The 12,611-nt window shown below is 38.1% G+C and overlaps 1 protein-coding gene across 3 annotated transcripts in view; it reads left to right on the top strand.

The window, feature by feature from the left end:
- The window catches only part of FANCM (FA complementation group M), an 83,659-nt gene extending 74,427 nt beyond the window's left edge, over positions 1–9,232 (top strand). Inside the window, exons 20-23 of one of the 3 annotated variants that reach the window (XM_036458040.2) lie at positions 1,137–1,700; positions 5,523–5,898; positions 7,613–7,901; positions 8,325–9,230. In XM_036458040.2, the coding sequence (XP_036313933.1) occupies positions 1,137–1,700; positions 5,523–5,898; positions 7,613–7,901; positions 8,325–8,463 (1,368 nt within the window). In that variant the 3' untranslated portion in view covers positions 8,464–9,230. Of the gene's footprint in view, positions 1–1,136; positions 1,701–5,522; positions 5,899–7,612; positions 7,902–8,324 lie in introns of all 3 variants that reach the window. The other 2 variants (XM_036458056.2, XM_045587557.1) reach the window with 2 other exon arrangements.
- The last annotated feature ends 3,379 nt before the right edge of the window (positions 9,233–12,611 follow it).

The raw sequence follows: 12,611 nt of genomic DNA, 5'->3' as shown, positions 1-12,611 counted from the left end.
TGCCTGCCTGCCTACTACTCTCCCCTGCTGGACTGATCTTGCCCCCAACTGCCTTCTCCTGCCTGATCTCACCCCCAACTGCCCTCTCTGTCTCAGTCTCCACTATCATGGTTTTGTCTGGAAGGAAGTTGGACATCTGGAAGATGGTCAGTTGATCCGGTCTAATTAGCATATTACCCTTTTATTATTAGTATTACGCTTTTATTAGTATAGATTGATTTCAGAGAGGAAGGGAGAGGGAGAAAGAGAGAAACATCAATGATGAGAGAGAATCATTAATTGGTTGCTTCCTGCATGCCCCTTACCTGGGATGGAGTCTGAAACCTGGGCTTTGTGCCCCAACCAGGAATTGAACTGTGACCTCCTTATTCATGGGTTGATGCTCAACTACTGAGCCATACTGGCTCAGTATGGCTCAATTTTTAATTCTTATATGTTGAAAATTTTTTCATAAAAATTTTAATTCTAAAAATTATAGATTATTTTCTATTTATGGTTAACATTTTTATATTAGTCTTATTTGTTTATAAATTGACATGTTCAGCTGGGTAATATAGTCATTAATTTTTCTTCATGTCCATTGTGTTTGTTATATAGCACTTATCACATTGCTTATATATTACTGTTTATTTTTTCTGGCTACCTGCACTAGACTGTTAATTTCTTGAGGGAAGAGGGTTATATTTTTTTATCTCCAAAATCCCCACTTTCTTCCATAAAGACTATACTCAGTATATGTTAGTTGAACAAATGACTGAATTAATAAAGTGAAATAAATATTGATAAAGATCTCAAAATGACTGAATTAATAAAGTGAAATAAATATTGATATAGATCTAGTGTACTTAAAAAGATATGTTAACTATAGGCTGATTTTATTAAAGAAATTTGTAATTTTTCCCCCCATTGATTTCAGAGAGGGAGAGAGAGAGAGATAGAAACATCAATGATGGGAAAGAATCATTGATTGGCTGCCTCCTGCATAGGAGTACTGGGGATAGGGAGATCGAGCCCACAACCTGGGCATGTGCCCTTGGTCCGAATCAAACCTGGGGTCCTTTAGTCGGCAGGCTGACGCTTTATCTACTGAGCCAGACCCGCGGGCATGTAATTTCTTATTTGTATTTTTATTGTAGATTCCTGAGCAAGATGAAACCTATTTAGAAGACAGTTTTTGTGTTAATGAAGAGGAGTCTTGCAAAAGTCAATCAAGTGAAGAAGTGTCTGTTGATTTTAATTTAATAACTGAAGAATGCTTTGCAAATGGGAATAAAAAATATAAAACCCGACGTTCAGTAAAGCTAAAACAAATGAAGATGGGACAGAATTGTGCACGTTCAAAAAAGAAATTATCCAGAATTTTTCTACTGGATGATTCAAGTGAGGAGGAAAACAACGTAAATGATAAAACAGAATCCAATATAGTGATTAACCCAAGCACTTTTAAAAAGAGCAAACAACAGGACCATTGTTTGAATTTAGTGCATTCTGGGACTTCCTTGCAGTCCAAGGACCATTCTAATCCAATTGTTAATCAAATGCCAAAGCAGATACAACAGACACTACTTAATTTAAAAGATATGGCTTCTGATGTCTCGGACTCCAAATCTCAGAGCCGAAATAAAATTGAATCTTTCTCACCATCATTCACTGCTGTTGATTCACAGAAGGACTGTAGAAATTTTCCAATTCAGTTGAAGGTATGGACCAAAATAGAGAAAAAAGTCTGTATATGTTTACCATAAGTTGTTTTTATTTTATTTTTCTTTCTTGTGTGTTTTGTGTTAAATAACTAGGTCAAAGAAAAATTAGCTGATGTTGAAATTCTTCAAATAAGAAAATAGCATGTTAAATTTTATGGATAATTCAGATATGGGTGCTTAGGTTATAATTTTTTAAATATGGTAATAGTTTTCTTAATAACACTGTAATGAAACTTTATAATTTCATTAAAAGGTTGCAGAAAAATGAACTTTCTGCAAGGTAAAGTTAATAGAAATTACATGCTCAGAGCTAGGCCCACCACCCTGAATAACTTTTCTTTCCCCTACTTAAGGTTTCAGGTATGTTACTCATCTCTTACTGGGGGAGAAGAGTTTAGGGGCACCACCTAATTTCCTTCCTTCCAGAATGGCTGAGCAGTCCAGTTTCCAGCTTCCCTTATGTTGCTATTGCTTAAATAATCCCCAACACCATTTTTAGTAGTTAAGTAGTTTTACTAAAATAGGGATTAAAGTCATAGTACTAGGAATTCCCTAAGTGTAAATGTTGATTTATTTCCTTAATTGTCATTTAGGAGTGGGACCTAGACCTAGATTTGATTTCTCTTTTATTCCAGGTATTTCAGTTCGTTCTGCTTACCAATATGTTACAATGACCACACAACGGTTCTCAAATTGGCCAGTTTTAAATTGTTCTCAGGCTTTTATTTCCCCAAGTTATTTCTCAAAGGTATAATTAGGATAAAGGTAACTAGATTACATTTTATAATAGATTGGAGATCAATTTCTCTGAGCCTGTTTCTTCAGCTATAGTGTAAAGATAGTAATCCCAAGGGTCATGGTAGGTAATACATGCACAGTACTTTGAAGCCCTGTAAGCACTATCCACATTTCTACTGTGGCATGCTCTAACTGAAAAACAGACGTAGGCTAGTAATACAGTGAGAACTGTGGAAAAGTTACACAGATTTTAACAGGAATGGGTTATAATTTTCTTCTATATCTAGTACTACAATTCTAGAAAATATGATTCTTTATACTTGAAGTTAGAAGGGGAAAGAATTTGAGGTAAATTTGAGAAGACAGAACATAGACTAAATATCTGTCAAAAACTATTAGATATTTAAAATTTAACCTTTACTTTGTCATGTACAATATATTGCAAACAGCATTCCTTGTCTGTCATTCCTTGTCTTGTCTTTTGTTTGCAGTAGTTTTGCCATAGGAAGAGGTACTTTTTATACAGTTGCCATTATTTTCTTTATAGTTTTTGACTTCATTGTCATGTTTAGAAAGCCATTTTCTACTCCAAGATAAGTACATATTTCTAGTATTTTTATTTGTGTTTTTAGTGGCCAATTCTTCCTTCATTACATTTATTTTTTTGTGTTTTGAAATTGAATGTAGAATGTATTTTAATGATTATTTCTGAGTGATTAGGACTTCCATATTTAGCTTAGGACAGTGGTCAGCAAACTGCGGCTCTTAGGCCCCTTGAGTGTGGCTCTTCCACAAAATACCACGTGCAGATGCACACATACAGTGCGATTGAAACTTCATGGCCCATGCGCAGAAGTCGGTTTTTGGCTCTCAAAAGAAATTTCAATCGTTATACTGTTGATATTTGGCTCTGTTGACTAGTGAGTTTGCTGACCACTGGCTTAGGAGGTAGGATGCTGGAAAGAGCATTGTTCTCTTCTGTGTAACAATAACCTTTAAAAAATCCAGATAATCTACAATATCAGAGGTTTATTTTTATTGGAGTTGGGGTTGCAGGACAACCAATTAGTCTGATATCTAAGGAGAGACAAGTGCTTTCAATGAGAGACTTGATGAGACTTGGGAGGGTCACTGGGCACTATACAATCTGCGAAGAAGAATTTAGCTAAAACTTAAATGCAAAAGGCAGTGAACTAGCGTGAGAGCTTAGAATCCCTGGAAGTTGCAGACAAGGGGAATTTGTAACCACTCATGCACTCTTCTTCAGACTCACCAGGTGTCCACAGGAAAGACTGAGAATTAGAGAAAACCTTTTTCCCGCTGTCGGAAGTGATCAGCAGTTCTAGGGAAAAGGCACCAGAACTCATGTTCCTTCTCCCCTGTGGAATAAAAAGCTTTAAGCTTTGAGCCATTAGGGATAGAGCAGCAAGCCCTATAGCCCTTCGGGCTTAGGCAAAGACCCTTTGTAGACGGAGGAAGGACACAACAACGAAATTCTAATGCTGAGAAAGTGTCAGGAGAACATCTTGCCCTAGAACATTAGGGTCTCCAGTCCCTAGGAGGCAGGGCACGGCCTCTGAGACGGGGATAAAAGTCCTGCTCAAGAAGGCTGGACCAGGACAATATACAATAGATACCTGCCACTCCCCGCTCTCCCCTCGCCCCACTTCCGGCCCCAACAAGATGCTCCTAGTGCTCCCTCCAACCAGGCTAGCAAGCTCTAAGTAACAGACAGCGATCTGCTGACCGGGAAGAGATTTCTGAGGCTCAGGCTCACAGAGAAGACCTAAAGCGGAAAGAACATTTAGAAAAATTATCTGGCAACTCACCCCCACCCTAATTACAAAGGAGCACTACCAAGTTTAAAGCCTCTAGTTGTACCTAGAGTAATCATAGCAATAAGAAAATTCAAACCCAACAAAATGTTTGACTAGATTTACACACTACGGTCTAGCAAAAGAAAGCCATACCTGTTTCTAGGCCCAAGTACCATTTGCTCCATTATTGCTGTTCTATACAAGATGTTTGGATTTCAACCAAAAGTTACAAAGTACACAAGAGGAAGAAAAAAACACATTAAGAACCCCCAGTATGACCTATCAGAATCAGACAGGTAATTTAAAATAGCCAGGATTGCCGAGACCGGTTTGGCTCAGTGGATAGAGCGTCGGCTTGGGGACTGAAGGGTCCCGGGTTTGATTCCGGTCAAGGGCATGTACCTTGGTTGCGGGCACATCCCCAGTAGGGGGTGTGCAAGAGGCAGCTGATCGATGACTCTCTCTCATTGATGTTTCTAACTTGCTTTCTTTCTGTACAAAATCAATAAAATATATTTAAAAAAATAAATAAATAAAATAGCCAGGATTTATATGTTAAAGGCTGTAAAGGAAAAGTTAAGCAAAAATGCATGAATAGATAGGGAATATCTCCTGAGAAATGAAAAATATAAAGAACAATGAAGTGGAAATGCTAGAAATGAAAAACATGGTAAAAGAGATGAGGTGGTCTTCAGTGGGCCCATGAGTAGACTCTATAGCCATAAAAACGACCAACAAATTTATTGCGAGGACAATAGAAATCACCGAGGCTGACACAGAGAGCACAAACAAACGGAGTGTGGAAAAGCTGTGGGACTGTATCAATAGGCTGACAGACAGGCAGTTGGAATTAAGAGAGATATTTGAACAGGCAGTGGCTGAGAATTTTCCAAAATAGATGAGCATTGGTATACAAGTTTATGAATCTGTTTTGACTACTTTTGGAATGTATTTCCACCAAGGAGTGGAACTACTGGGTCATATGGTAATTCTGTGTTTAACTTCTGGAGGCTATACCATTTTATATTCCCACCAAAATGTATGTTCCAATTTTTCACACTCTCATCAAAACACCCCTCCCCCACTTTTTTTTTAATTGTAGTCGTCCTACTAGGTTTCTGTGAAGTAGCAGCTTGGCTCTTCATCTATATAGTTAGTTTGGTCATGTTGAAGAAAAAAGTATATAAGAAAAGAAAATGAACTTCAGGCTTACGGTATTAACATATATTTAACTGTTTATGATCGATGCTTTCTACATTTTCAGGTTGGTAGTTCTCTGGAAGATTCTAGCACTTCAGTAACTTACAGCTCCAATTCAAGACCGTGTTTGGCGGGCACACAGGCCTCTCTTAGACTCCCACAGGAAGGCCAGAGACCTTGTGTTCTCGTGGACAGCCGTGAAATCGCTTCTGGTTCAGAAATAATTTCTTCCCTACGAGCAGTTCATGGCTTTCAAGTAGAGGTTTGTCCTCTTAATGGTTGTGATTACATTGTGAGTAACCGCATGGTGGTGGAAAGGAGGTATCAATCTGAGATGCTGAACAGTATTAATAAAAACAAGTTCATTGACCAGATCCAGTACCTACAGAGCATGTTTGAAAGAATATGTGTGATTGTGGAAAAGGACAGAGAAAAAACAGGTTTGTATTTTTTAAAGTTTGTTTATAAATCTGTTAAGGAACTTGACTTAATTAGTTCAATCTTCTGTTGTCAGGATGTGGAAAGCTCTTATAATACCTGACTTATTTCATATTTACATAATGTTTTTCAGTAGTCATTGCATTTCAAGGGTGATAAATTGAAGGCAAGTGAGCCAAGTCTTTTTCAGTTGCCCCAGAAAAATGAGGGCCTTAAATAAAGCCGTGGTGGGGAAAAGAATTCAGGAGGTTTAGGAAGCAGGATTAACAGGAGTGGGTGGGATGACTCTTAAATTGACTAATTTCTTGGTTATTGGACAGTTAGGTAGTAGTGCTGTTTATTGATATGATAAACACGAGAAGCAGATTTGAGGGAAAAGATTGAGTTCTCAGGCAGAGAAATGGATGCAGAGGATGGATTTGGAAATGCAGGATTGGGGCTTCATTTGGGGAATTACATGGGTCACTGGAATAGTGACATATGGGATATGGATCGAAAGGACTGAGTCTGTGTTGCATTGAAAAAACTGGAGTAATACTGTGAGTAGATACGTGAATCAGTGGTGAAAGGATATCAGCACAGATAGCGGACCAGTGGACTAGAGTTCGGCTTGCGGATTGAAAAATCACTGCCCTGTTGCGGGCGCTGAGAGTTCAAAGCTAAGCTGATGTGATTCTTTATGATTGTTATTCTCTGTGAAAAATCATAATATTTAAAAGCAAACAAGAAAAAAAAGAATACAAGATTATACAGACATTAAAAGGAAAAAATATAGTTTATGTAAACACTAGAGGCTCGATGCATGAAATTCATGCAGGAGTAGGCCTTCCTTCCCCCGGCTGCCGGCTCCTGGGACCCGGGCTTCCCTCCCGCCCTGGCTTCATCTGGAAGGTCGTCCGGAAGGATGTCTGGTCTAATGAGCATACTACACTTTTATTATTATAGATTGGTTTGGTAGTTGAACAATGTATCTTTTTATTCCCATGCTTTTACTGGTGAACCATGTGATCTTGGACTAATAACTATCTTTCAGTAACCTCTTTTTTTTCTCTTTTTCCTTTTTTAGTTTGACAATCTAGTGCTTTAGGTTTGGTGATCTCTTGAGTCCTTTTATTTATAAAATTCAGTGATTTCCTCTTCACCAACATATTTTTTAGTATGTTGAAAAGTAATATGTTAAAAATTATGGAAAAGTACCATTTTTTGGCATATAAAGAATGCCCAGGAGAAAATATAGTAGGTAAAATGTGGAAAGAAAATAAATGAGAAAGTTAGGGGAGTAAATTAATAGGCAAGAGTTCAAGATAACATTAAAATGGGTGTGTGGAGTATTGAGTTACTCTTGGAATAAATACATAATTTTGTATCAGTTAAACTCTGAGTTCATCAGTGCTAGTAGCATTATCAAAAATTTTATTAGAGTCAAGTAATGTGGTCATGGCTTTAGGAATGAATTATCTACGGATATAAACTCTTCCCTGCCTACTCACCTTTCTATGTTGATTCCAACTCAAAACTTATAAAGATAGGTTTCCATATTTTATCTCAGAACCTTTAAATCTTTAGCTGTAGGGTTTTTCAGTATCATAAATAATGTGGCATTGTTTTTTTTGTTTTTTTTAATGGTGTAGATCTTGGGATTTTAATATATAGTATTCTGATTCTAGTTCATGTAAGTTACTAATGTTTGCATTTTTCTAAACATGAAATATTTAGGAGACACATCCAGGATTTTTAAGAGAACAAAGAGCTATGACAACCTGCTGACTACTTTGATAGGTGCTGGAATTCGAATTCTTTTCAGTTCCTGCCAAGAAGAAACTGCAGATTTGCTAAAGGAACTGTCTTTAGTGGAGCAAAGAAAGAATGTTGGTATTCAGGTTCCAACAGTGAACAGTAATAAATGTGAAGCACTTCAATTTTATCTAAGTATTCCCAATGTAAGTTATATCACTGCATTAAATATGTGTCACCAGTTTTCTTCGGTTAAAAAGATGACCAACAGGTATGTCTGTTTTAATATTTTTAAATGGTTACATTTAAATGATTCTTAGAAGCGTTTCATGGAAATTTTAATATATTTTTTTAAAAGGTATAGGCTAGTCTGTTAGAGTATTTCATTCAGTAGAAGCTGAGACCATTATTGGGGGGTGGAGGTGGGGGTGAGGACAGATTTTGAAGAGTTTAGAGCTCTATAGGAAACTAGACAGAGAGCATTTACATGGGATGTTGCAATCTGGCACTTCTAGGAAGAGATGATTTTCTTAAAAGCTTTTATGTTTGGTGTTCTTTAAGCAAGACAATAAGTTAAAAGTTCTACTGTAATTTTTTTTGAGTTTAAAGTGAAAATTTGTTAGTGAAGCAGTGAGAGAGGGGTACTCCACAAACAGAGCAGCCATGTAATGTTTTTCTTGGTCTAATTTTTCAGCTCACCTCAAGAAATCTCCATGTATGCACAAGTAACTCATCAAAAGGCAGAGGAGATCTATCGGTATATTCACTATGTATTTGATGTGGAAATGATACCAACCGGCCTTAACCAAAGTAGATTGAAATGTGACGTATGACCAGACCGCTCAAAGGTGCAGTTATCAAAGAACTCTCACAACACTAAGTGCACTCCAATAATCATTGCTGTGGTTTGGGATTATCAGTTTAAAATATGTAAATTAGAGAACGTATCCATATCTATTATTTTATATTGTGTATATTTTTATTTATATATATTTTTAAAAATATGTATAATAATTTGATTAACTGGACTATGAAACTATGATTATTGAATAATAAAAGATTATTGAAGGTACAATTAAGAAAGTAAAAGCTAGAGTACAAGATATATTTTGAAAATTTACCAAAGATTTTTATACTATCATCACTTGTTAGCATAATAGGTTGATGTATTTGCCTGCTGCCATATGATCATAATAATGATCATAAACAATTTTTCCTATAATACCTAGAATATTTTAAATGTCCCGAGTCTACATACATATTGAATCAGATGTGAGTATATTATGAGACAAGTGCCCCAGTAACTAGGAAATTAGAAAGGGTAATGAGTATGTTTACCTCACCAAAGGTGATCCAATTAAGAAGTCAAATCCTATTGCATAAACTCTGACCTACTCTACTTGTTTGGTTGTTGAAATATCATATTCAAAGAAGTGATATATTGGCTTGGAATTGGAAAATTTTTCATAGATGAGCTACTGAATATGTACTTTAGTTGTGACCCATTCTTGTTTTTATGATGCTATTCATGTTTTAAGATGATTCCATATTTTTATCTGCAACAGCTGAGGCCCTTCTGTCTAGTCCAGTGGTCCCCAATGTGGGGGCACATGCCCCACTGGGGGCAATTTGATTTTTAAGGGGGACAATTTGAAAATTAGTTTTTTGGTTTTCCCCCCTCTAACATTCTTGTTTTTAAAATTTTATTAATAAGAGAGATATTACAGATGTCCCTCTTTTTTCCCTCCATAGCTCCCCTCCCTTGGTTCCCACCCTGCCCCAGGCCCTCGCCACCCTATTGTCTATGTCCATATGTAATGCATACATGCATGTAAGATCTTTGTCTAATCTCTTTCTGCACCCTCTACAGCTCATTTCCTCTGAGGATCATCAGTCTATTCCATTTTCATGCTCCTGATTCTATTCCATTTCTCAGTTTATTCTGTTAACTAGATTTTTTTATTCTTTTCATTTTTAGATTCACTTGATAATGTATTTGTTGTCACTTTGTTCATAATTTTTATCTTTACCTTTTTCTTCTTCTTCCTCTTCTTAAAGAATACCCTTCAACATTTCATATAATCCTGGTTTGGTGTGATGAACTCCTTCCCTTAGCTTTTTCTTATCAGTGAAGCTCTTTATCTGACTTTTCAATTCTAAATGATAGTTTTGCTGGGTAATCTTGGTTGTGGATTCTTGCTATTCTTCACTTTGAATATTTCTTGCCACTCCTGTCTGGCCAGCAGTTTCTGTTGAAAAATCAGCTGACAGTTGTATGGGCACTCCCTTATTGGTAACTATCTGCTTTTCTCTTGCTTTTAAGATTCTTTGTCTTTAGCCCTTGGTGTTTTAATTTTGATGTGTCTTGGTGTGGTCCTCTTTGGATTCCTCTTATTTGGGACTCTCTCTGCTTCCTGGACTTAGAAGTCTATTTCTTTCACCAGGTAGGGGAAGTTTTCTGTCATTATTTCTTCAAATAGGTTTTCAGTATCTTATTCTCTCTTCTTCTGGCACCCCCATAAGTTGGATGTTGGTATGCTTGAAGTTGTCCCAGAGGTTCCTTATACAATTTTCATATTTTTGGATTCTTTTTTCTTTTTGTTCTTCTGGTTGGGTGTTTTTTGCTTCCTCATATTTCAAATCATTGATTTGATCCATGGATACTCTAGGCTACTGTTGAATCCCTGTATATCTCATATTTTTTATTTCAGTCAGCGTACTGGTATGCTTAATTTATGACTGGTCCTTTTCCATTTTTTTGGCATTCTCACTAAGATCCTTGAAAGTCTCAATAAGTCCCTTAGAAGTTTCTAGAAGATTCTTGAGTACCTTATAACTGATTTTGAACTCTTATGTCCAGTAGTTTGCTTTCTCCCATTTCTTTCATTTGTGACATGTTTCTTAGTCTCCACATTTTGGCTGTTTCCCTGTGTTTGTTTCTATGTATCTGGTAGAGCTGCTAAGTTTCCTTGAATTGATCAAGTGGCCTTGTGTAGTAGGTGTCCTATAGGACCCAAGCCTCCTCAATCACCAGAGGTGGACACTCTTGGTGCACCCCTTTGTGGGCTGTGTGCAGTTTTCTTGTAGTTGAGCCTTGATTGCTGTGAATGTCACTGGGAGGAATTGACCTCCAGGCCAACACTGACGTGGAGACCAGCTGTGACTACAGTGGGAGAGCTGCTGTGTAGGAGACACCATTATGGTGCAGGACTTGCTTCAGTGAGGTTTTGGTGCTCACTGAGTCTGCCCCTTGAGTGTGTCACTTATGATTGTGAAGAGTTGTAATGGTCTGACACTGAACAGTTGGTACAGTGGCTCTTGGGTATCCAGGGAGGTACAAACTCAGACACTGCCTGGGGCCACCCAGCAGAAGCTAGAGATCTGAAGATTCATCTTCTTTGTAACAGGTTTGGAAGTGCCCAGAGGAGGCCCAGCTGTGAAGCAAGGCAGGCTGGTGCTGGTTCCAGGTCTTAAGCCTTTTATTTATAGGTTTGGGGTTCCGTGACCCAGCTGCATCTTGTTTGACATGTTTTTAGCCTGAGAAAGGACAGACCATTTATATGGAAAAGCCACTTCACACAGCTTGGGAGGGGTTGTAAATTGGGTGGGGTGGGGCCTCAGGGACTCACCAGGAAGGAGCAAACAGAAATGGCTATCAATCAGCTTACACCGGGGAGGTCCCAGCACGGGAATAATGACCCCTGGGAGGACCTCTGTGTGGAAGAAAGCTGCCTCCAAGTTCCTGCCCCGATGCTAGACAGTCCAGTTTTCCTCTTAGGAGTCTGTGTTCCCCAGAGCTGGTGCTGGAGGTCAGAGGAGGCAGGAGCTTGTAAATTCAGTTTGTGGTGCCGGCCTTTTACGAGGAGCAGCTGGGTCTCCAGCGGCCTGTGTGTCGCTGAGCCCCTATCTGCACTGCTTTTTACTCCGTAGTTCTTACTGCCCATAGGGACTTCTTTCCCCAGCTCTGGGACCCCGGGCTGGGGGTCTGGTGTGGGGCTGCGACTCCTTGTTCCTCCAGGAAGCCTCAGCAGAAGCAATCTCCCTCCCGATTAAACATCAGCACTCATGGGTATTGGACCAGCCCGTTCCACAGCTCCTACTAGGCTCAGTGTGTTTTACTTCTCTAGTTGTAGGTTAAATAACAGCCAGTTTCCGGTGGTTCTGGATGGTGGTTTTCTCTATTTTAGTTGTAATTTTGATGTGGTTGTGGGAGGCAGTGAGTACAGGCATCTTGGTTCTCCTCCAAGAATGAGTTATTAACTCAATGTTTTGCAGTCCTTATAGTTCTAGGGGCCTCTTATTGTGGCATATTTATGCATTTTAGTTGTCTATTATGTTTTGAAACTTTATTTTTCCATATCACTTTTTTTTTTTAAATCAATTTCTTAGTGATTTCTTCCTCAGTACTTCAACTGTCCTTTCATTCTTTTATTTTTCTCTTTCATGGATGCCATGTTCTTTGGAAGCTCGTTTAGATCAAGTTAATGACCTTTTAGGCTTCATGTGAATAGTTCACTTCTTGAATAATTATATGTCACGAGGGAAGGCGGGGGTGGCAGGAATCAGTATTTTAGAGATGCTTAGGAGGGGCATGGCCAAAAAAAGTTTGGGAACCAATAGTTTAGTCAGTCTAGAGCTAAATCAGCCTTTGATTGTGGACATTTACCCCTATTTACAGCCTTCTATTCTATGTTTGTCTCTTGTTATATTGTTGGGTTTTTGGTCCCTCATAGAAGAGTGTTTTTCTTACCTTAGACTTGGCAGAAACTTCAGAGCTTATCTAATTCAAATTGCTTTATCAGATGATAAAAGTGAGGCCCACAAATAAGTGACTTATGGAAATCTAGAACCAGATCACAGAAACTGTATACTCTAAGTTCTCTTCTGCTAAAAACCTACTAAAATTGTGAATTTAGCTCCTTTGGGATACTGTAAGTTCTCCGTTCTTCTAAAAGTAACTGATCTCATATTTCTGTTGTTC

The sequence above is a fragment of the Pipistrellus kuhlii genome, unplaced genomic scaffold (assembly GCF_014108245.1).
Source record: "Pipistrellus kuhlii isolate mPipKuh1 unplaced genomic scaffold, mPipKuh1.p scaffold_m20_p_1, whole genome shotgun sequence".
Lineage (NCBI taxonomy): Eukaryota > Metazoa > Chordata > Mammalia > Chiroptera > Vespertilionidae > Pipistrellus > Pipistrellus kuhlii.
The sequence above is the reverse complement of the archived record's forward strand: the minus strand, read 5'-3'. Positions and strand labels throughout refer to the sequence as shown.